Source organism: Podarcis vaucheri (assembly GCF_965113315.1).
Source record: "Podarcis vaucheri genome assembly, chromosome: 14".
Lineage (NCBI taxonomy): Eukaryota > Metazoa > Chordata > Lepidosauria > Squamata > Lacertidae > Podarcis > Podarcis vaucheri.
The window spans coordinates 39,165,413-39,189,106 of NC_138752.1; the positions used below are offsets into that span (position 1 = coordinate 39,165,413).

At 46.1% G+C, this 23,694-nt stretch overlaps 2 protein-coding genes across 5 annotated transcripts; both read left to right on the plus strand.

The window, feature by feature from the left end:
• The first annotated feature begins 4,697 nt into the window (after positions 1–4,697).
• LOC309519304 (uncharacterized protein) lies at positions 4,698–9,077 on the plus strand. The gene is made up of 7 exons (XM_082200158.1): positions 4,698–4,835; positions 5,214–5,322; positions 5,750–5,870; positions 6,539–6,628; positions 7,228–7,314; positions 7,624–7,734; positions 8,993–9,077. The coding sequence occupies exons 1-7, from the start codon at positions 4,783–4,785 to the stop codon at positions 9,058–9,060; spliced, it is 639 nt and encodes a 212-aa protein (XP_082056284.1). The 5' UTR covers positions 4,698–4,782; the 3' UTR covers positions 9,061–9,077.
• Positions 9,078–11,178: 2,101 nt separating this feature from the next.
• IGFALS (insulin like growth factor binding protein acid labile subunit) lies at positions 11,179–19,947 on the plus strand. Of its 4 annotated transcripts, none has more exons than XM_082200092.1 (2): positions 11,179–11,266; positions 18,031–19,947. In XM_082200092.1, the coding sequence occupies exon 2, from the start codon at positions 18,243–18,245 to the stop codon at positions 19,824–19,826; it is 1,584 nt and encodes a 527-aa protein (XP_082056218.1). In that variant the 5' UTR covers positions 11,179–11,266; positions 18,031–18,242; the 3' UTR covers positions 19,827–19,947. The 4 variants fall into 4 exon arrangements, with proteins under 4 accessions (XP_082056218.1, XP_082056217.1, XP_082056215.1 ...); XM_082200091.1 differs by lacking the exon at positions 11,179–11,266 and adding an exon at positions 13,090–13,731; XM_082200089.1 differs by lacking the exon at positions 11,179–11,266 and adding an exon at positions 13,758–15,533.
• The last annotated feature ends 3,747 nt before the right edge of the window (positions 19,948–23,694 follow it).

Consider the following 23,694-nt stretch of genomic DNA (forward strand, 5'->3'; position numbering starts at 1 on the left):
TCAAAGAGAAGATGAGTACGTGCAAGAACCAGGCAGGAAAGCCTGCTGTCAAATAGGCAAGCCACCATTCAGTTTAACAGGCAGCTTGCCTTTTCAGCAATGACAGCTGATGCAAAGGAAGCTCTGTCTGCATGTGTAGTTCCCATTTGTGTGCATGTCTTTGGATCCTGGCACTAGGACAAAGGGGCAAAGGCCATAATGACCTAGCGAGCTACTGGTTGCTTGTGGTATTGATGCAACAGCTTATATCATCAGGTTCATATGCTATAGCTGTGCTTCACAAACTTTCTGAAGTGGGGACCTACCTGTAAACTTTTAGAGCTTTTGTGGGCACCCACTTATAAACTAATTCCACCTTTTGTGCCCTACTTTCTCTCTGATTTTTCCAATCGTAAATTCAGTTCTCCACGTTTCCACATTGGTTGCGAATTTTCCCCACACCCTGCAGAAAAATTCATCAACATTTTAATGGGACCCCCCCCAAAAAATGAACGTGTTTGTATGCAACTTTGCCTAATGAACTTTTTTTTCAATTCAGTGCTCCCTAATAATGCATTTTTGAATGTTATTTTCATGAACACATTTTTATGCAGACTTTACCCTATTGTATGCATTTTTGTACACATGGCAGGAGAACTGTATTGCAAAATTCAGAGAAGTGCAAATTTCTTAGGATGGCTTAGTTTTGGTTCCTGTATTGCTTCAGAAAGTGTGAATTACATATATCCGGCCTTAAATGTGAAACAAATCAAATTTCTCCCCTTTTCCTACTTTTGACTCACAGTTTGAGAAGCACCTTGCTACAGCTGGTAAGCAACAGCTTATATCATCAGATTCATCTACTACCTTCCTTTGTTTAGAACGTGCCACAGTTAAGCCAGTTTATTTCTATGGTGCCTCAGATCTTTTTCTCATCATATTGCTACAAGTCTGACTGGGCTACTCTTGGTCAATTGACAGACTGCATGTAAATATTGCTGAAAATTGACAATATTGTGCGATGTTGCGCTGCACAAATATATCATGCTTAGTGTGCTATCCAAGCCACTGGAGCATGTGCAATGAGGAACACCCCCCCCCCAAACCAAATCCTTTCAGGTGTATGATAACCAGTGCAGAACTTTCTTCTACAAAATCATTAAGGGATCATGAAATGTTTGTAATAAAAGTATTTATTTTTTAGAGTAGGAATGCGTGATATTTTCTGTGCATTTCAGAATAGAGCTTTATTATAAAACATTTCTAAATAATGGTTTGCTTTTGATCATATGTTCTGAGATGTGCCGCCTATTGTACAATATTTACCACTTGTATGTGAACCTGGTATTTGTGAAAAGGGGTTATATATATATATATTGTATATATATAAAGTTGCTTGGGTATCTTTTGTGCACTTGACAATTTTTTGTAACACAATATCTTTAAAATATCTTTATCTTTAACAGATGACTTGGTCCTGTGACTGTCACTGCTAGCGTAGTCTATTTCAGCGCAGATTTGCAATGTTTATAGAAGTGCTAAAGATGTCCTATTTGCTTCAGTTGCAGATACATTGCGTTCACATGTTTCTTTGTCCTGGTTTCTTTACTTTTGAGAGTGGCCCACTTATGGAAACTTGAGGATCTCCCTGCTTTGGCAGCTTTTGCCATCTGGAATGTATATTTTGGAGCCTCAATTGCTGTGCAAGCTGCTGTGGCAGAAATTCCATTTTCTCCTGTTGTGCGTAATACATTCTCACGAGTCAGTGCTGTGAAGCTGAAAGATGGAAAAAGAATACATGTGGATCAGCCCAAGCCCCACTGACATCAAAGAATGCCAGAGAATTCTGACAAAAACAGAAATGGAATTAGAAATTGCCACTGTTCTCTTACTCATCCTGTGTCTGGAACGGAAATCCTTCCAGTGCATAGGATTGGTATTCCTTGTTGCTGTTTCAGTCCGGAAGGGACATATACTTGATTATACCCCAGTCCCCATTTGCATTTCCTTTACATTGAAATAATCAGGGTAAAATGACATACAGGCAACTCCCAATTTACGCGGGGGTTACATTCCCCAGGCACAGTGTGTTTAAGTGAAATGGCGTATATTTGAAACACCGTTGACAAAGCCTGCACACACCCGGTTCTGCTCCTTTTTTTGTGACTTTTGGGGTCACTTCTGGGTTCAACGCAATCGCGCACATATCAGGTTGCTGCCTGTTGTGACAATAACTTACGTAGTTTACCTAATTATGTAAATTAAGTAAGTTATGTAATTTTGCCCCAGCAGGTGTTGTTCTAGGCAGAAGACGAACAGCAGTGGAGTGGAATGGAATGGATGGAAGAGAAAACGATGCCTTCTTCCATCCCTACTGTTCTTGATTTAACTGTACATAGGCTGTCAGTGTAATCCCAAGTTAACTACTATTCCACATCTTTCTGGATGAGCAAACGCTATAATGAGGGGAGGCTAATGCATGGCAGTATTAAATGTCACATTTTGAAAATCAAAATGGAACTGCACTTTCATATTGATGAGAAATCATCATTGCCAGTTCCATCCCAACCTACCCCATGTTCCTTTCAAACAAGTACGCTGAACTAAGAAATTACAAAGATGATGTAAACTACGGTTTCAGCCTGTATATTCCAGTTGAGGGGAAATCCATTTTTTCAGCTCAGAGAGACTTAACAAGCTTACTCAATGCTGCAACACATTTTGCAGTGTATTCAATGGGATAAAGTTGCGACAAATCTCAGCAGATATCTTATTTAACTGCATCTTGATGTTCGAAAGGCATTCTGCTCTGGTGTTGCCTGCAACGCAGTGCAGAATGTGTATGAACTAATGTGTAAATTTTGGCTAAACATCTGGCAAATACCATGATAATTACAAGGAGGGATTCAACAATGAAAGTGCAGTGACCTGTAATGGTGACATGTATGTTTTTCTAATGAAACCAGGAAACCAGCATTTTTACATTTTAAGTTTTGCACATGATGCAATTTAAAAAGACCCAGAGCCTTAAACAAGTGACAATGGGAAGAACCAAAGTATTGCTACTTCTACTGCCAAGGAGCACACCCTTTAATTATAAGGGGGGGGGATTGCAAGTTCTCCATCATGCCCCCACCTCAAGTTTTCTCCATGGACATTTTTTGTTTTAAATTGAAGATGTATATATTTTTGAAGTTGCTTTTGTTTTGGTGTCTAGCAATACAGATTCCTTTAGTTGGTTGTGAAACTGAGCTAATAAGTGCAAACCCCCACGTAAGGAGTGGCACGTCTCTTTCTTTATCTCATTGTATTGCTTGCGGTAGAAATCGTGCTTGGCATGATAGGTGTCTCTCTTCTTTTCATAGAAACAATTACGTCTTAGCATCTCACTTTATGGGGAAAAGGAGAAAACGGATACCAATTTGTACATGCCTCTTCATTTTAAATACTAGATTAAAGGGAAAAATAAACATATTATGGCAAGCAGAGCATCCTGTGGTGTGTTGCCTTTGTAAAAGAAACCAAGATGCCTTTGTATTTGCTGTTTGCACCCCTAAAATCAATTCCATATGTTGATTTTTTTTGCCATGTTTTGCACATTGTACTGTATATACGTATTGCATACTGTATTTTTATATGTGTAGTACCTTCAAGCATAAATTTTGTACATAGTGGCAATATTGTAGCTAAGGAGAAGATGTTTATCTCGGCAATTTTGCAATTTGTGTGTCAAAATAAACAAGTTAATATATGTGGTTGTCATCTGTGGAACTTGCTTGGCAATACCCATCCCTTAAAACGTGGTGCCCCAATCCTACGCAGGTTCAGGCAGATGTCGAGTCCCACCGACAAGGCAGACATGTTGGCTGCTCAAGCCGTGCATGTTGGAAGGTGGCAGGATCCAAGTCCTACAAAAGAGCAAGCAAAGACGAGTAAGAGGATTGAGAAACTGCCCTATGAGGAAAGATGACCAGATGACCGTGAGGCTTTTCAGTTTAGAGGAAACGCGAGTAAAAGGAGACATGATAAAGGTGTATAAAAGGATACATGGTGTAGACTAAGTACATAAACTTTTCCCCCTCCCTCATAACATTTGAAGCTGAATGTTGGAAGAGACAAAATACTTCTTAATGCATAGTTAAACAATGGAATTTGCTCCCACAGGAGGCAGTAATGGCCAACTTCAAAAGAGGATGAGACAAATTCATGGAGGATGAGGCTATAAATGACTACGAGCTGGGATAGAAATGTTCGACTTTCACGGTCAGATGCATGATACCTCTGAATGCCAGTTGCTGGGGCTCAAACAGGGAGGCCTCTTGTTCTCAGGTCCTGGTTGTGGGCTCATCTGGTTGGCCTCTGTCAGAACAGGATGCTAGACTACATGGGCCACTGGCAGAAGACTTGTATTATAATGAAATGGAGAGAATGGGAATAGATGCAACTAGCATCACATGACTGGGAAAAAGGAGTCTGGAAAACTACTCCCCAGATATTCAGCTCCTGGCAGGATTTAACTTTCAGTCCAAGGCTCTCATGGGTTGCTTGTTTAAATTCATCAGATTCTGGTGGAATTTAGGGAGACAGAAGAAAATGGGAATAAACCTGGCCTTATGGGAGCAGCTGTCTAAAAATAAATAAGGGGTTTCCACTAATCCCAATTTCAAGTCAAAGCCTATGCTGTTACCTCACCTGTTGACATCACAGAGATGCTTACATGGTCCAGGCATTTCTCTTTGTCTCCAGTGCTCCTGAGCTAAAGGGAGCGTGGGTGTCCTTGAGACAGAGTAGTTGCTTTTCGCGATGGAGGTGACTAGGTATCAGTTCTCCAGGTCAGCCAACAGTTCTGAGGAAAGGTAAATAGATAACCTTGGGGATGGAGTGAGGCAGGAAGGGGAGATGGAAAATCAAGGTGTCATTCAATATTGATTGGTGGCAGCTAAAAGATGTGTCTTGCTCAAACTTCAAAAGTTGAAGGTAATTAAAATATGGGGTTTGGATGTAATGGGAAAGATGATACATTCTGTCAAAAGATGCTCCTTATGGAAGGGAACGGACTGCCACACCCATCATCCATGAACATTGGCCATGCTGGTTGAGGCTGATGGGAGTTATTTAGCAGCATCCCTAAAGGAGAGGGACCCAATGTTCCCCGTATTCACAGCTGCGGATCTCGTGAAGCGTGTTTTATTTGGGAATCTGATACATTCACCAACCAACTGCTTTTGTTTCAGGGTCCTTGCTCACTACAGTGAGGTGTCGTTATTGCTGGAAGGGCGGTCGGATTTTCCAGAAGAGCTGAAAGGCACCAAAAAGGGAATGTTGTACCTCACCCAGTACAAAGTAAGAGGGCTTGAGGGGTGAGGCAGGCTGGCCATAATATAATAAGAGAGCTCATTGCACCTCCCTCGCTGTCAGTAGGTGAACCTCTGACATCGCCTTGAGCTTGGGAGTCCCAGACCACAGCGTGAGGCACCCACCTCAGGCTGCTGGTTTTGGGTGTCATTGAAGCACAGAATGTTTTAATTATGGATGACTGAATGAATAGTTTATTGTTCTTTGGCCATGGAGGCCTATCACATAAACACCCTCACACTAATGCACACATCCCAAAGCACCTGTAAGCATCAAAATAAGTGGGCACACAATATATCCCCACCCCTATTCTCCTTGCGGAAATGGAGAAGGGGCATTTTATGAGTTGAGCCACCTTTAGTTCCTTGTAACACTCCTCACTGCTTTTTGAATGGCTTCTTGATTGCTTCCCTAGATGATCTTCCAGCACAAAGATAAGGGATCCACCATCATTCGTTTCCCGCTGCAGCTCCTAGGAGATTGTGTCCTAGAGGAAGAGTCGGGCTCCAAGCCCCAGCATATCAAAGGAACCCTAAGTATGTATCACCACCTTGAGTCTATCGGCTGCTGTGTGTGATAGTTCTCAAAATGAGAGAGAACTCCCTCTGATGGGTTGTTATAGGAACGGAGGAAGCTGCCATATACTGAATCAGACCACTGATCTATTTAGCTCAGAATTCTTCAACATCATTCATTGCAGGCCTTATTGTCTTTGCAAAGGTAGAATAATAGCTTTTTACCACTTTGGGAGAAAAAAATATATGTTGGCGCAGATTACAACACAGGCGGTGCTGTGGTCTAAACCACTGAGCCTCTTGGTCTTGCCGATCAGAAGGTTGGCAGTTTGAATCTCTGCAATGGGGTGAGCTCCCTTTGCTGTGTCCCAGCTCCTGCCAACCTAGCAGTTCAAAAGCACGCCAGTGCAAGTAGATAAATAGGTACTGCTGCAGCAGGAAGGTAAACGGCATATCCGTTTTCTCTGCTTTCCATCACGGTGTTGCATTGCACCAGAAGTGGTTTAGTCATGCTGGTCACATGACCCAGAAAAGCTGCCAGTGGACAAATGCCGGCTCCCTCGGCCTGAAAGCGAGATGAGCGCCACAACCCCATAGTTGCCTTTGACTGGACTTAACCATCCAGGGGTCCTTTACCGTTTACCTTTACAACATGAGCCCAATATCTTACTTTGGCCTTTTCTCCCTAGCATCCACCCAAGGGGTCCTTGTCTTCAAATTTACCTTCCAGTACGGAGCGTCTGATTGCCTAAACACAATAAAGGGTCTGATTGATGCAGGTGAGGAACTAGATTGAAAGGCCCTTCCTTTGTTGGGTATCAAAGGCCCACTCCTTCCTCTCTGTCCCATTTAAAAGGCAGGGGCCACCAGCTGGAGAGAGCATTTGGCCAAAGGGCAGGGCAGTTTCATGTCAGGATGTGCCTTTAATTGGGAACTGGGTCCATTGCAACAGAGGTGCAGAACCTTTTGCAGCCTGAGCTTTCTTTCATTCCAGTGGTGGGTGGGGCAAGAGGGGGGAAGTGGGCAGAGCAATAGATGTGACTCTTAGCTTTGTAAAATAGTCCACAGTCCAGCCACGCAAATGTGAGAAATTATTATTTGTTATATCTGCTTTGATTTTTTTAAAAAATTGATTTTATCCTTGCTTTTTAAATCATGGTTCTTTGTGTGTTTGTTTCTGTGTATTTTACTCATGATTTATATAGAATTTGACTTCTTGTACACTGCTTGGGGAATTGTTTAGCAAGGAGTTTATCAATTTTTCATATGAAGCAAAGGTGCATACAAAATGCATACAAGTGTTGCGTGTGTGCTTGTGAATCTATATATCTATATCAGACATGCTTTTCTCTCCCCCGCCTTTTTGTTAATCTAACAGACATACTGAGAGAAGGGACGAACCTCCAAGAATACCCCACTGCTTCCATCTATACCTATGCCTACCCCTCTGCACCCCGGGCAGCTCGTAAGTGCACCAATGGTCTCCTTTGGATAGTGGGTGCAAGTTGGCCTACTAAGGAAGCTCAGACTCCCGGCCTCTTAATGCGCAGCTGAAATGCAGATGGGCTCTCAACTGACTCTGTTATCAAAACCAGTGCTGTGCTAGTGCTACTGTTGCTGTTTAACTAGGGCTGGCAATGGTAGTTTGTTCAGGGCCCTGAGAGTTGCCAGGAGACCCCTGCTCCCCTCACAGAGCGGCAGCTCTTTCCTCCTTTAATTCATAGACTTTATAGATGCTTTGTGTTCCTGATCCCAGTTGTCCTTCTCTCCACAGGTTCTCTCAGCATGCTCCCCCTGTGGCCTCCCCCTTACCCTGGCCCACCCGACCTCCCCCCTCCCTATTCCGAAGTGGAAGGAACGTCTCCAAGAGGGAGCAGGGGCTCAGGTAAAATCAGCTGGCCCAGCGCTTGCTCGTGGCATCCATGGGCAGTTGCCGGGCAGGGCCCACCAGTCAGGGCTGAATTAAGACCTTGAGAGGCCCTAAGCACTTAAAAGATTTTGGTGCCCCCATATGTATCTAATTCAAAATAGAAAGGAAGGAAGGAAGGAAGGAAGGAAGGAAGGAAGGAAGGAAGGAAGGAAGGAAGGAAGAGGAAATTAAGCTTTTGCTTAATGGTTAATCCAGCCCTGCCACCAGTACGAGCACTTATGCCAGGCCTTCCTTTTCAGGCTGCTGAATCTACAAGCCTCCATTTTAATTCCCTGCAAATGCTCCAATGTTGGCTGCTCCAGGGCATTGTGGGGAATTAAAATGGCAGCTCCCAGACACCCTTGAAGAAGTACAGGGGCTGCCACACCACCAGTTCCTGGTAAGCCTAAGAAGCTCCACCAGGGGGCACTCTCAACCAAGAGCTGCCCTTGTAAAGCAGCATATCATAGGTCTGGGCTGGGGAGCCTGTGGTCCTCTAGAGGCCACTGGACTCCAGCTACCACCATCCCTGATTTCTGGCCATGCTAGCTAGGGCTGATGGAGTCCCAACATCACCCAGAAGGCCACAGGTTCTTCATCCCTGTCAACTGTGCTCTTGTCCTTCAACCTTGCCGCATCTTTGGTTCTGGAAATGTTCTTTGCCAGAACGTGAAACAGTTTATTAGAACCATGTAGAACAGGTCTTCTCTCCTTCAGTGACTTTCTCCCTCAGCTTCCAGCCCTGCTGCTTAACCTCCTAAACTAGATCTAGGAGGTGCCCTTAAAGGTATACTCACATTTATCCTTACACCTGAAAATCATAGTTCTTCACTTGGCACAGTATAACAGCAGAGTGACCAAGGAGGCTGCAGACTCCTCTCTGGCAATTTGAACATTTACATAGTTTGGCCAACCAAGTTGTGCAAACCAAGGCTGTGTACCATACATTTAAAACACCCCCCAAAGAATCATGGGAATGGTAGTTTAACCCCAATTAGATGCAATTCTCAGCATCTTTGAAAAAACTACACTTCCCAGGATTCCTTGTTGTGGGGAGGGAAATGCATTTTAAATGAACACAGGTCATGGTCAGGACTGGTCTGGCTGCTTTGAGCCATTCTGGGCCTAGAGGGCAGAACAGGATATGAATTCAATGAAGGAATGAATTATTTTTTAAAAAAAGTGGTGGAGGGGAGCATTGGATAATGTGGATATTTTCTCTCCCTCCCTACAGAAATCCATGGGGGCTGCTGTCACTGCAGAGGACAGAGGATCCAGGATCATGTAAACAGACAGGACTGAGGAACAAGTGCATAAATGTACTTTTCTTTAAAATTGTATTCGGTTTTTAACTTTTATCTTTTCATTTCCTCTTCTAAGATTTCATGGTAGGCCAGCAACCAAGGGTTTCCAAACATAAGAACTTAAAAACAGAAGAATAGACATGCTAGATCAGGCCAGTGGCCCACCAAGTCCAGCATCCTGGTCTCCCTGCCAGATGCCCCCATGAGGAGCCCACAAGCGGGACCTGAGCACAACAGGATTCCCCCCTCAGTGATTCCCAGATGCTCTGCCTCTGACAGTGGAGGGAGGACTATGGAGGCAAGCCCGGCAGTCATGACTTGGGCTTCATCCACCAAATCTTCCGATTTGTTTTATGGAATGTCTATGCTGCAGTGATGATTTGGAGCCTGTAAATATAAAGAAAGAATAATGCGAGGGCTGGCATAAAATAACAACAACAACAACAACAACAACAACAACAACAACAATTTATTATTTATACCCCGCCCATCTGGCTGGGTTTCCCCAGCCACTCTGGGCGGCTTCCAAAAGAATATTAAAATACTGTGATACATCAAACATTAAAAGCTTCCCTAAACAGGGCTGCCTTCAGATGTCTTCTAAAAGTCTGGTAGTTGTTGTTCTCTTTGACATCTGATGGGAGGGCGTTCCAAACAAACAAACAAACACCACAGCTTTATTTTGGAGAGTGACTCCAAAGTTTGCACAAGTGCCACACTCCCCTCTTATCTGTGACAGACCCAGCACCTCAGCTCCGTGTCCCTTTTTATACTTTGCATGCTGATTGCAGCATCTGGGCTTGACGAGGCATGTGACCCTCACCTGTTCCAAGCCAAATCCAGCTGAAGAATCACACACCTTCTCCCAGAGCTAGTGAGCCCCACCTGGCTAGCTAGGGAGGTGGGCTGTGGGCCATTGCCTGCCTCAGCCTCCCTACACCTCAGAGCCTGCCATGTTTGTGGGGACAGGCACCTCTCCGGCTCTGGTGATGGGTCCTGCTGCTCTGGTTCCTGTGCACTGACCCCCAGCCCCTCATCATCATCCGTCACCCTGTGAATACTGCAGCAAGGCCCCTCATCGGGTCTCTGGCATGGGAGCATATTCACCCAGTGCTTTTCCAGCTGCACTGGCTCCCAGTGGAGTACAGGGTCAGATTTAAGGTGCTGCTTTTGACCTTCAAAGCCCTTCACGGCCTAGGACCCTCATACCTACGGGACCGCCTCTCCCAGTATGCCCCACAGAGGATCTTAAGGTCCATAAATAGCAACACCCTAGAGGTCCCAGGCCCTAAGGAAGTTAGATTAGCCTCAACCAGAGCCAGGGCTTTTTTAACACTGGTTCCGGCTTGGTGGAACGCTCTGCCTCATGAGACCAGGGCCCGGCAGGCTCTGATTTCTTTCCGCAGGGCCTGTAAGACAGAGTTGTTCCGCCTGGCCTTTGGCTTGGGGTCCATTTGATTCCCTCCCCCTCTTTTTTCTTTTTTCCTTTCTCCTCCTGTGATGAGGCTGCATTTTAATGTTTCAATGTTTCAGTGTTGTATTTTAATCTTGTTTTTAAGTTGTATTCATTCCACTTGTTTTTATTATTGCTTGTTAGCCGCCCTGAGCCTGGCCTTGGCTGGGGAGGGCGGGGTATAAATAAAAATTATTATTATTATTATTATTACAGCAACCTCTCCTTCCCCACCCCCAGCTTGCCTCAGTGTGTCCAAGCTGGGATCCTCTTCCTCATCTTCCTCCTCCCCATTGTCCTGCCAGTTCATGACACTTAGGAAAGTTTGCCTTTAAATGTGAACTGAATTCAATTTCTCTCCCCTCCCCCACCCCATGTGGTCCATGTGTGCAGACACAGTAGCAGATCCGGCAACAAAATGTTCCTTGTCTTTCACCCAGGGCCAGCACAGGGTGAGGCCACAACCTCAAGTGTGGTGTTCCTGAGGGAGGGCACCCTGCCTGCCTCCACCATTGATTTCACGAGATGCTGCCAAAACCACGTGGCATTTTGAGGAGCTTGTGAGATCTTGCCCCTCTCGCCTGAAGTGGCGAAACGGGATGCAGCGCCCCCGCTTCCACTGATAGGATGACAAGGCCTTTGTTTGTTTGTGGAGTTGGCATTTGCATCCCTGGCCCAACGCTGGCCAGAAAGTTCAGGTAGTCACAAGGACGCTTGTTCTCGCCAAAAGTTGGCGTCTCCTCTTGCCAAGGTAAATTTTGCGTTGGGCAATCATTATCTAATCTGATTGGAGTGCAACACATTCTGTTCATACAAACAATTTCTTAGAAGAAACCAACTGCAAGTTGCGTTATGGATGGGGGTACCCCTAAACGTCTAAAACGCCATGCATTCCTCACTTCCCCAATCAGGGTGAAGTTCTAGGGGTGGAAGTACCCGGGTTTGCCTTGGCTTTTGAGGAGAGATCACTGGAGGCTCGTGGTGTTTTGCAAACAAAACAAATACAGTGGTACCTCGGGTTACATACGCTTCAGGTTACATATGCTACCGGTTACAGACTCCGCTAACCCAGAAATAGTACCTCGGGTTAAGAACTTTGCTTCAGGATGAGAACAGAAATTGTGCTCCGGCGGTGCGGCAGCAGCAGGAAGCCCCAGGTGCTTCAGGCTAAGAACAGTTTCAGGTTAAGAACGGACCTCCAGAATGAATTAAGTACTTAACCTGAGGTACCACTGTATTAGAAAATGTACAGGTGGAGAAGAACTGAAGGCAAGCAACATAAGCAGGCGGTAGACCCCTTGCTTCACATCAGATCTTCCCTGGGAGAGGCACACAACACCCACCTGAGGCTAGCTGAAAAGGTCTTCGCAGTAGTTGCTCCCAGACTTTGTAATTCCCTTCCTAGAGAGGCTAGACTGGCTTCCTCCTCTTTGTCCTTCCGCCGACAAGTGAAGACTATTGTAGACCTGCAGGCTTTTGGGAACTGGAAAGGGCTTCAAATAGTGCTGCACTGTTTTTAATATTTGTTTTCCCCCTATTGCTTTAATTTTACTATAGTTTAATTACTTTTTGGCTTTTTTTGTTAGCTTTCTGTGTTTTTTTCATGCTCATTTTAATTTTTTGTGAGTTTCCTGGAGTCCCAGTTCTGGGAGAAAGTTGGGATATAAAATAAATATAATAAAAGTAACAGTAGTCCATTAAGGCAAATGTGGTGCTGCCCCACCAAAATTCAGCCAGCCCCCACTTCCCTGCCTTCTTACTTACAACTAATCAGGGGATGCTCTGCCTGTCATTGGCTCTCGCTCCACCCATTGGTCTCTCTACCTTTTGCCCTACCAATCCCAATGGGCACTACATCCGAGGATGCTTCCATCCTTTAGCTCACAGCTCTTTCTCTGTCTTGCTGTCACATCGCAGCTGCTTTGTCCATTACTTCACACATGCACTCCTACCTTCTCTAAACTCCAATGCCTTTTTTCATTTAAAGCCTCCTAGACTTATTTATCCTTATTCTGAGGTTGCTTTTGAGGGCAAAAACCAGTGTGGTGTAGTGGTTAGTGTGTTGGACCAGGACTTGGGAAACCAGAGCTCAGATCCCCGGTCTGCCATGAAGCTCAATGGGCGATCTGGGGCCAGTCACTGTCTCTCAGCCTAGCCTGCTTCACAGCGTTCTTGTGAGGATAAATTGAGGAGGAAGAGAACCATGCATGCTGCCTTGAGCTCCTTGGAGGAAATGTTGGGGTATCAATGCAATCCTTTGCTTGGCATCCGTCTGTCTCAGGAGACAATGGAGGAGAAGTCAAACTGTTGGCAGGTTGCAGCGCCTGCTGTGGTCGTAGAGACCAATGTAGGAGAGACATGTTTTGTTGCAGCTGGGGCAGACAAAGGCATCCAGTTGACCTGCGGCAGATGAGCGCCCATACCTTACGCCAATCAAGTTGAGCTTATAACTTGCAACTGCTGCCTCCTGCCTTGTTTTTGCTGAAGTTACCTCTCCAGGACACAAGCTCGGCCAGTGTGTATGGAGGTCTTGAGCTGCTTAGACGGCAATAAGGAAATATATTTATTTTTTTGAATTTATATATTGCATTTCCTCCTCAAGGAACCCCGGGCAGCAAACAGGTACAATGATTAAAAACAAACAGAGTAGAAACATTCTAAAAAGTTTAAAACATTCTGAAAACAATAACAATTTTAAAAGAATCTATAAGCGGTTGCAGATTTTAAACATTCTAAAAGCAGTTACATTTAAAAGCATTCTTCCAGGCAGTGATTATGAGGGGGTTGCCTGATCGGGATGGTTGAAATTTCTCAAGAGTAAACAGAGAGAGTTTTGACCAATGATGGCTGCTGAAGCCTTCAGTGCCAAAAAGCTGTGTTGGGTTGAAAACTGCTGGAAGTCTGTTTCCCAGAAATGCGCATCATTAAAATGTGCTGTCAGGAAATGTTGGCTACCCAGCAAAACAACAAACAGAACCCTGCTCCGCCTTGGAACAGATTCAGTCATCTGGGAAAGGTAGCAAAACTATTATTTCTTAACACTCTCATTCCTACCTTAATTCAGGTGTTCTTTTGGGATGCAGATGAACTTGTGTGTCACATTTGAGGGAGTAGAAATGAGAGAACGGGCCTTTTCTACAAAGGCTTCCCCTGCTTACAATTAGAGAGTGCATTCCCAGGATGCTTTGGGGGAAGAAGCCATGACAGTTTACAGTGGTATGATACTGCTTTAAATCTATAGTCCAAATGAGGCCAATATCATGCTCTGGTCTGACACTGGCTAAGAGAAAGAGGTAAGAATGGTCAGATGTTGCAGGACCTCGGATAGCTCCAGGTGAGCAAGACTGGGGCCTCTTCACCCTCACCTGCTTGTAGAGAACTTCAGAGCCTTTAAAGGGCTGAACCCTGTGGCCAGGTACTCCTCCTCTATTCTGCAGCCTCTTGCCTGGTGTGCTCGCTGTGCTGTTGGACCTGTGATGTGCTGTGGGAGGCGCCTCAATCCTCAGGCTCAGGGGAAGGTTCCTGCGAGGGTCCAGGTTCTGGTGGTCTGCGAGGTTTTCCTGGGTGCTCCCATCCAACAACCTCAGGTGCAGTGGGTCTCCTGATCCTCAGCAGGTCAATTAAGAGATCCAGCTTCTTAGCTGCTGCATCTACAGCAGTGCTTTTCAAACTCTGGTCATAAGCTGTTGGACTACAATTCCCATCATCCCTAGCTGGCAGGACAAATGGTCAGGGATGATGGGAGCTTTAAAGGGTGCTTTAAAGAGATGGGGCTGATAATGTTATGTATAGCGTTTCTACCCTGTATTTTAGCTAGAAAAGCTGGCAAAGTAGCTTCAAAAGGTCTATGACTGGATTGTAGCCTACCGTACAAAAAGTAGAATCGGATCCATTTTCTGATCACTTTTTGTTCTGGCTCTGACCATGCGGCCCCCAGAAAGCTTCCTATGAAGGAATGCGGCCCTTGCAGTGAATAGGATGCCTGGCCTCTGCTATAAAGGATCCAGGCATTTGTCCCATTTGAAAAACACTTTCCAACATATATGTGTGTGGGTGTTCTTAGTATGAGCACCCATGGTTTTCTTTTTTGTCATTCCTAACGAAATTCCAGCTTCTGTTTTTTTCTTGGCTCGAAGGTCTCTGCTGAGTCAGGTCTTTTTTTAGAGCTTTGGCTGATTACGACTTGTGTCAATATTTACTTAGCGCCTGTCCGATTGTGTGCCTTTCCCATTTCTCCTTTTTGATCTATAATTTCCAAGAACAGAATGCTAAAATAGAGTGTTCTGTGTCTGTGTGTCCATGTGTGTGTGTGTGCATTGGGGAGAATCTAAATTATATAGAGGAGAAATATAGGCAGTGTCTGCGTGTGTGTGAAGGGGTGAAAAGCCCAGCGCTCAGGACAAGGGTGTTCCCTGCATACCCATCTGCCTTTTCTCTTTGGGCTCCATTCTTTCCCAAATGTGTCCAAGCATTTTTCTCCAATCGGACAATGTTTAAAGAGCTTTATCCAAGCAAATAGAGAACACTGTGGTTCTATATCCTGGACTGGGCCTTGCTCTTCTTTGCCAGGCACACTGCTCATTATCAACAAATAGTTTTGCCCCAGCCCTGCAAATGCTTCAACCAGGGGAGGGGGAACTTTTTTTCAGTCCAAGGGCCACATTCACTCAGGGGAAACCTTCTGGGAGCCACACTGAACACTATAGCACACAGAAAAGGACCATTGGCAAAGTCTCTTCAGTAATGTAGACGGAGTCCAGAGGGGGGAAAAAAGAAATCTTGACAACTCTTTACTGAGCAAACTGAATGAAAACAGTGTATAATTTGATGAAAAAGGAACAGAGAGTGTTTTGTTTTTCTTAGCTCAGGCTTTACACATAGCTGGAAGGCATGCAACAGAAACATACAGAGGAAAAACTTCCTCAGAACTATGCAGCTAATCGGAACTCATGCTACCACAGTGAAGATCAAGCCACTCTCTGCCTGGTTGCCAAGCAACACCTCCACATACATCCTTGGTTGGCATGATTTAATATTAACAGAAACAACCCTTAAATTGCCTATTGAATGGTCCCTACTGTTGGACTTCCATCAAGGACAAGTGGGGTTATGGCTTGGAATAAAGAGGAAGTTCCCTCCCCGCACAATGCCATTTTGAATAGGTGCAAGATTCTACACTAGGGTGTTTCTGTAGTTTGAATTTAACACAGTCCTCCTCTCTTCACCCTGGGACTTGCAGCTTCCAAATGGGAAGCTAAGCTACAGTTCCCAACACTCTTTGCAGAGCGCAGGTCCCCCTATCAGCAGACAGCATTCTTGGGTAGCTTCTAGGTCCCAAGTGGCAGTGACACCTGCCCTGGGATGGGCAAAGGGACTCGAGTCAAATGGCTGAATCTGGGAGCTGCCCACCACGTCAGCTTTCCGCAGTCGTCCTCCTCCTGGTGTAGCATGGCTCCAGGATGTGGTAGAGAAACCAGTTTCAGCCTGAGGACCCTGGAAGGCTGATCAAAAAGGAGCATGGCTCTCAAGGTGAAAAGGTTCCCCCACCTTTACCGCAAGTTTGCAGCTTGGTGCTGGAGGTCTCACCTGACGCCTTGAATTCTCGGCCAAGAAGCAATGGTTAGCCTCCAGTTTGGGAAACTCTAGCTTCTTCACAGATCTAGCTCCAACCGTAAGCAAAACAGACCATAGCCCAGTGCAAAAGGGCCATAGCCCAGTGCTTTGTTTGCAGAAGGTCCCATGTTCAAACCCCAGCATCTCCAAGGAAGAACTAGGAGGTGGCAGAATTGGGGGCAGGAGGGAAGGCCTCTGTCTTGGAATGCTACAACCAGTCAGATTAGATAACACAGTGTTAGATGGTCCCATAGTGTGACACCTCCTTCTATCCTCCCTATAGATTGGGTCATCAGGGTAATTCCTCTGTGCATTGCGAGTGCTGGCCATCAAGGAGAGCCAAAGGCCCATCTAGTGGCCAGTCACATGCTTCTGGGAATCCTACAATCGGAGCGTGAGGGCAATAGCCCTATCCTGTTTTAGTGTCGCAGCAAGGGCTAAAATCCAGGCTGTGTCACCAATGCAAACCTAGTGGTATTCCTAAACCGGTGACGGACTGGTTAAAAGCAGCCTGTCCGTAGACTGCTGGACAAGCGTCAAGGCGGTTGCTGCTGTATTGCTACATTAGCAGCAGGCGGGGAAATGCAAAGAGCAGAACTTGCCTGAGGTGGCTGGGCGGACCTTTGCCTCCCCAGACGTTCACCAGCAAGCATGAAGATGAACAAAGGTAAGGGGAGAATGTTGTGTTTTCCAACGATTCCTTTCTGTGCGTTTTGTTAGAGCTGTGCAAGGCAGGTCTCCGAATGAGTGCAAGTCAGCCTCCCTGCCTCCTCCTCCTCCCCAACTTGGAAGAGCAGGTGGGCTGTTGGGATGAGCAAGAGAATCAAAACGATTGAGGGGCTTGAGGGGCGTCTGTAACAATCTGGGACTTTTTAGTTTGGCAGACAAAGTAAGGAACGGTATGAGAAAGGTGTACAAAATGATTTGTGGTGTGGAGAAAATAGAGAGAGAAAAGATTTTCTGCCTCTCTCGTAATGCTAGAATTCGGGAACGTTCAGCGGAGTTGAGCGGTTGGAAGGTTCAGACAGACAAAGTCCTTCTTTGCACAGCACACAGACTGTGAAATTTGCTCCTACAGGATGCAGGGATGGCCAGCAAATTGGATGGCTTTAAAAGAAGAGTAGACAAATTTATGGAGGAGATGGCTGTCACTGGCTGCTATAGGAGGAAGTATGCCTCTGAGTGCTAGTTGCTGGAAATCAGAAAGAGAGCAAGCGAGAGCAGGAAGGAGAGAGCTTTTGTGCTCAGGTTCTGCTTTTGGGCTTCCGATAGGGGTTTCGTTGACCCCTAGACTAGATGGATGCTGGACTAGGTGGGCTTTAGTTCTGATCTGGAAGGGCTCTTCTTCTTTCCTTATGACTGGTCATCCTAACACAGAAAGAAATTGCAGCTGGTGACCTAAGGATAGAAGGAGCTCTCTCTTCGAGGTGAACCTCATAGGCCTTTGGCTCTGAATCACCTGTATTCAGATATTGTGATATGCCCACAAGAACGTAAGAAAATCCCTTCTGGATCTGACCCAAGGCCCATCTAGTCCAGTTTCCTGTTCTCATGGTTGCCAGCCAGATTCCTAAGGGAAGCCTCCAAGCAGACCTGAGGGTAGCAGCCGTCTCCCCACTTTAGATTCCCAGCAGCTGGCATTCAGAGGCACCAGGTTGGCCCAAGGCATTTTGGCACCTGAGGCAAACCACAACATGCCACTCCCCACCAGAGAAGAAGGGGTGAGTGAAGATCTACACCTGGGGAAATCAAATCACCTGATGGCTGAAATGAGAATCAAAGGATGTTGCTGGAGGGAAAGAAACCACACCCAGGGCTGTCCAAGGATTTTAAGGGGGTGTTACACCAGCACAGATTGTTTTCCCCCTGGTTTGAGAGCTTCTGTCACTGTCTGTCCCACAGGATCAGTGTTGGCGTTGACTCTCATTTGGCTGTTGGCAGCGAGGTCTCAGCCCCTTGAAGCGGGGGCCACCAACGAACAGGCCAGCCCTGAAAAGCAGAAGTGTCCCAGCCTGTGTGGTTGCAGTTACGACGAGCGCAATGATGAGCTGAGTGTCTACTGCAGCTTGCGAAACCTGACCAGCCTTCCCGAAGACGTGCCCAGGGCCGTGAGGATGTTGTGGCTGGAGGGAAACAATTTCACTTCCTTGCCAGCTCTTGCTTTCAGGAACCTCTCCAGCCTGGAATTCCTCAACCTTCAGGGCAGCCACCTGTCAAGCATCGAACAGCACGCCTTCCACGGCTTGGAGGAACTCTACTCCTTGCTCCTCCAACACAACCGGCTGAAGTCGCTGGCACCCAACATCTTCCTCCATCTGCAGAACCTGGTTTCCCTACATCTCAACAACAACCAGTTTAGCAAGATTGAGGAAGGTGTGTTTGCCGGGCTCTCCAATCTCTGGTACTTGAATCTCGGATGGAACTCCCTGGTGGTCCTGCCGGACAAAGTGTTTCACGATCTACCCAACTTGCGAGAACTGATCCTGGCTGGGAACAAGCTCCACTATCTCCAGCACCAGCTCTTCTACAGCCTCAGTGAGTTGAAAGAGCTGGATCTGAGTGGGAATTCCCTGAAGGGCATCAAGGGCAACATCTTCACGAAGCTGCAGAAGCTGCAGAAGCTTTACCTCAGCCAGAACCAAATCAACGCCATCGCCCCACGGGCTTTCATGGGCATGAAGTCTCTGCGATGGTTGGACTTGTCCCACAACCGCCTCACCATGCTTTTTGAAGACACATTTTCGGGCCTTTCAAGCCTGCATGTGTTGCGCCTCTCCAACAATTCCATTGCCAGTCTGAGGCCAAGGACCTTCAAAGACCTCCAGTACTTGGAGGAGCTGCAGCTGGGGAATAACAAGCTCAGAAGCCTGCCGGAAAGGGCCTTTGACAAGCTCAGTCAACTGGAGGTGCTCACGCTCAACAACAACCATATCCAAGAGATCAGGGCTGGGGCTTTCCTTGGTCTTTCCAACATGGCAGTGATGAACCTCTCTGGGAACTGCCTCAAGACCCTCCCAGATTTTACCTTCAGGGGACTCAGCCAGCTGAACAGCCTCCATCTGGAAAACAGCTGCCTCAGCAGGATAAGGCCACAGATGTTCTCTGACCTTTCCAGTCTCCGGAGGCTCTTCTTGAGACACAACGCCATCTCAGAAATGGAGGACCACAGCCTGAGTGATTTGCACGAGCTGCTTGATCTGGACCTCAGGCACAACCAGCTGAGCAGCCTCTCTCCAAACCAGTTTGCAGGCCTCCGGAACTTAGAATACCTCCTCCTGTCCTCCAACCAACTGCTAGACATCTCTCCTGAAGCCTTCACTCCACTTCTGCGCCTCTCCTGGCTTGACCTCTCCAGCAACTGTTTACAGGCCCTGGAGAGTGACATCTTCCGCTCCTTCCCCAGGCTGGGATATCTGAACATCGGGAACAATTCACTCAGAACCTTCTCGGTGGATTGGCTGAGCCCTTCGCTCGTCCAACTGTGGCTAGAAGGGAACAAGTGGCAATGCAACTGCTCGCTGAAAGGACTTAGAAACTTTGCCTTGCAGCACCCCAGTGTTGTCTTGCGGTACACACAGTCCATCACAGAAGGAGATGCTCCTGTATATACTTACAACAACATCACTTGCCTTAGCCCCGGGGAGGTAGCAGGACTTGATCTTCGGGACATCCAAGACACCCATTTTGCCGATTGCTAAATACTGGTACTTTTTACTTGGTTTCCCCTGCTCCACCCCCCACAAAAAACGCTTTCTGTATAGCTGGTGTCAGCATGCTCTCCTGGACCCCATGATTTGACTAAATGCTTCTCTTGCAGGGGTGGCCCTCAGCCTTGGGCCTTTGCAAGCGATCAATTAAGACTCCTGGCAAGAGAGGACCCTCCTTCCACTGGTGGGAAGAGAAGAGAGGGAGGTGATAGAAAGAAAGAAGGGAAGGCAGCCCTCAACAGAAAAAGGTTGCTCAATGCTCATCGCTGATCTATTGGGAAAGGGGGGTGGATGGTCCCACCTCTGTGCCTTTCAACACCCCCTTTCCACTTACTTTCTGGACGTGCTATCCCCTGGAAGGGGCAACCTGTGGGGTGGGTGGGAAGATTTTCATAAAGTTTCCATTTCAGCAGGCAGTCCCAGGGGTGGGTGGGTGTGTTTCCTCCCCCCAACACTATTAGGACAGTTACAGGTAGGTAGCCGTGTTGGTCTGCCATAGCCGAAACAAAATAAAAAACTTCCTTCCAGTCTCTAAGGTGCTACTGGAAGGATTTTTTTTATTTTGTTTCAACTATTAGGACATTTACCCTCCTCTGGCACTTTCAGAACTGCACTCCTGACCGCAAGAGCCTGACACAATGTACTTGACATGCTCAATTCCAAGTCGAGTAACCAAACAGGGGCTCGGCAGACGCAGGAAACGCCACAATGTGGCAGGTGCTCCATGTGGCAATATATACCCATCATCAGGCTCGGCACCAGCAGGTGGCACACTTGGGCAATTGCCAGGGCCCTGAGGTCTTAACAGGACCCACCTGTGGCAGGTAAGCATGTCGGGGGAGGCTCCGATGTAGGAGGCACATCCAATACATCTAGAAATGTAGGAAGCTGCCTTACCCTGAACCCAGACCATTAGTCCATCTAGTTCAGTATTGCCCACACTGACTGGCAGCAGCTCTCCACAGAGTTCCAGGCAGGGGTCTGGACCTGAGACCTTCTGCATGCATAGCAGATGCTCTGTGACTGTGCTAGGATGGATATGGTGTCAAAATCCCCATGGGAGCTTTTTGGCAGCTTTCCCCATGGATGCCACATACTCTTATAAACCGCAACAGGATTAATAAACTTTCAGAGCTACAGCAGAGCCTTTTGGTTTTTCTGATGCTGCTTCGTCTAAATAGGAACCACGAGATCTGAGCTATGGCTGTCATGTAGGTAAGTAGATAAAGCGAGCTGCTTCAAAACTTCTTGTGCCTGGAGAAAACAAATCAACGAGTGACACCAACAACATAAATACTGTGTTGTAAAAATGCAGAGACCAATCGCAATTCATTTCTCCATCTCACCCAGGCAGAATCTCTGGAGAGAAAGCAAAAGGCACATGAAGGATTGTCCCATTACGTTCAGACATCTCATTCAATTGGTGTGAATTCTGTTTACGAATACACAATCTTTGTTATGCTCCACCTCTGCTCTTGGAGGCAGTATGACTCTGAAGGCCAGTTGTTGGGAATTGCAAGTGGGAAGTGTGCACTCAGGTCCTGCTTATAGAATTGCAGAGTCGGAAGGGACCCTGGGGGTCATCTAGTCCAACCCCCTGCAATCTTTTCCCCAACATGGTGCTCAAACCCACGACCCTGAGTGCTTGTGGGCTTCCCAGTGGGGGAGCTGGTTGGCCCCTGTAAGAACAGGATGTTGGACTAGATGGGCCTTTGGCCTGATCCAGCAGGCCTCTTACGTTCTTAACGGAGCTTGCAGATAACTTCCTTCTGGATTTGCATCCAGAGAGGCATAGATTCCCCTCCCTTAGATCAGCCACGTTTTTGCAACAGCTTTTAAACAAGAAAATTGTGACCTCAAGCAGATGCTGACCATGGGACCCTCCTCTCCAGGCAGACATGCTATCACCTAAATTGCACTGGCCAGATGCAATAAAACGTTTAGTGCTTGGGAACCAGTCATGGCCAATCAAAATTCAGAAGATTTTTTATTTTTTTATCTCATTGACCTACAGTTCTAATCTGTTAGATGATACCATTCTAGATAGTCTAAGAAGTGCTGGTTGTGGAATTTCTGCTTTGGGGAATTGTGGTTATCAAAATTGTGCAATTAGATTTTATTTTTTCTGGTTGAGACTGCTGATTGATCTTATTGATTCAGAGATTGGAAATATCTCACACCCAATAGTGAACTCGGACGATGAGCGTTGACAGAAATAAAGCTAAAACAGGCCTCACTGATTCATGAGTATCTGCCTACTTGCAGGAGCCCCAAGAGTTGCAAAGGTACAGGGGGGAAATGCTTAACATAAATACAACCCCAACAAAAAATAAGAAGAAGCAGCTCAATCACCATGGAATATTGAATATCAGTTGTAAAGTCAGGAGAGGAAAATAACAATAAATATCTCATTGACCTGCAGTTCTAATCTGCTATTGATTATGTCATTCAAAATAGTCCAAGAAGTACTGGTTGTGGAATTCTACTCTGAGGAATTGTAGTTATCAAAATTGTGCAATTAGATTTTATTTTTTCTGGTTGAGACTGCAGGAGAGGAAAATAACAATAAAGTGGGGAGAGGAAGACTGGACTGCCCTACCAGGTGGTTGGAATTTGGAAGCCCAATGTACTAAAGGGAACAAGTGTAGAGATCCCCAGACTCGGACCTATACAGATGCAACATGCGAGAGGTGAGAATGACACAGAGCAGGTGGAGGGCCCTTGGAGCTCCTTCATTAGCCCAGCAACCTCTCCTGCTCACCGATCTACTAAGGCTTGGGGATAAAAATCCCTCCTATTGGAGCATGACATGTGTGCATGTACACATGTGGCATGAAGGATTGTGTGGTGGCCACCCCCTCACTACCAGCTCTGGCCAAGTTCACTTGAGCCACACTCCCTGCTGGTGATCAGTCCCTGGATGTTTAGCAACAAGGTAACAGAGAACTTAAGACAGCTGCTGAAGTTATGGCACAAAAGTGTGGGGGACCCTTATTTTAGTATATACACGAAGTATCAAATGTGGTGACAGTAATAATAATGCAACAAACCAACAACACCACAAACTGGCTCATAAGTATAATCAAATCAATCTTTATTACGGTCCAGAGACCCAACAAATTGTTAAAAAGCAATACACAATTCATACAGCCTATCTCCAGGTTAAACAAGCATTTTGTTCAAAAGACAGGGATCACTGGTTCTTGCAACCACTGATAAAAACTTTGCCACTGCTAATGTTCTAGCGTTTTTAAGTATAAAGCCAAATTTACTAGAATAAGAACTAGAATAGAGATAGCCTTACAGTATCTCCAGGCTTTGTTTTGCACATGGCACCTTAGTATGTTTGTTGCTTGAATGGTTACAAGTCTGTCTATAGTCTAGTTATTATTCTAGTAAATTTGGCTTTATACTTCTAAGCCAGTTTGTGGTGTTGTTGGTTTGCTGGACCCTTATTTTATACATTATTCTAAATAATATAGATTGACTGCTCGGTCAGAAAAATCTCTAAGCGATGCATCTCTAAGCAGCAACAGCAGATTCCATAACTCCCATCACTTGACAACCCCTAATTTTAGGCAAATGGCAGGACCTACAAATCCAAATTGAGGAGCTTGTGGGACCCATACACACAAAAGCTAAGGCTGCTGGGGCTCCCAGTGCCACCTGCCCCCCCAATTAATGCAAGCACTGATATAGACAAGGGTTCTTTAACTTTGGGTCCCCCATATGCTGCCAGGCACCAGGGATGATAGGAGTTCTAGTCCACTACATTTGGGCCGATGGGCCGAGACAACTCAGCCCTAAAACAAATAATGGGCATGCATGTTTTTTTTAAAAAGCACATAGATGTCTTGAC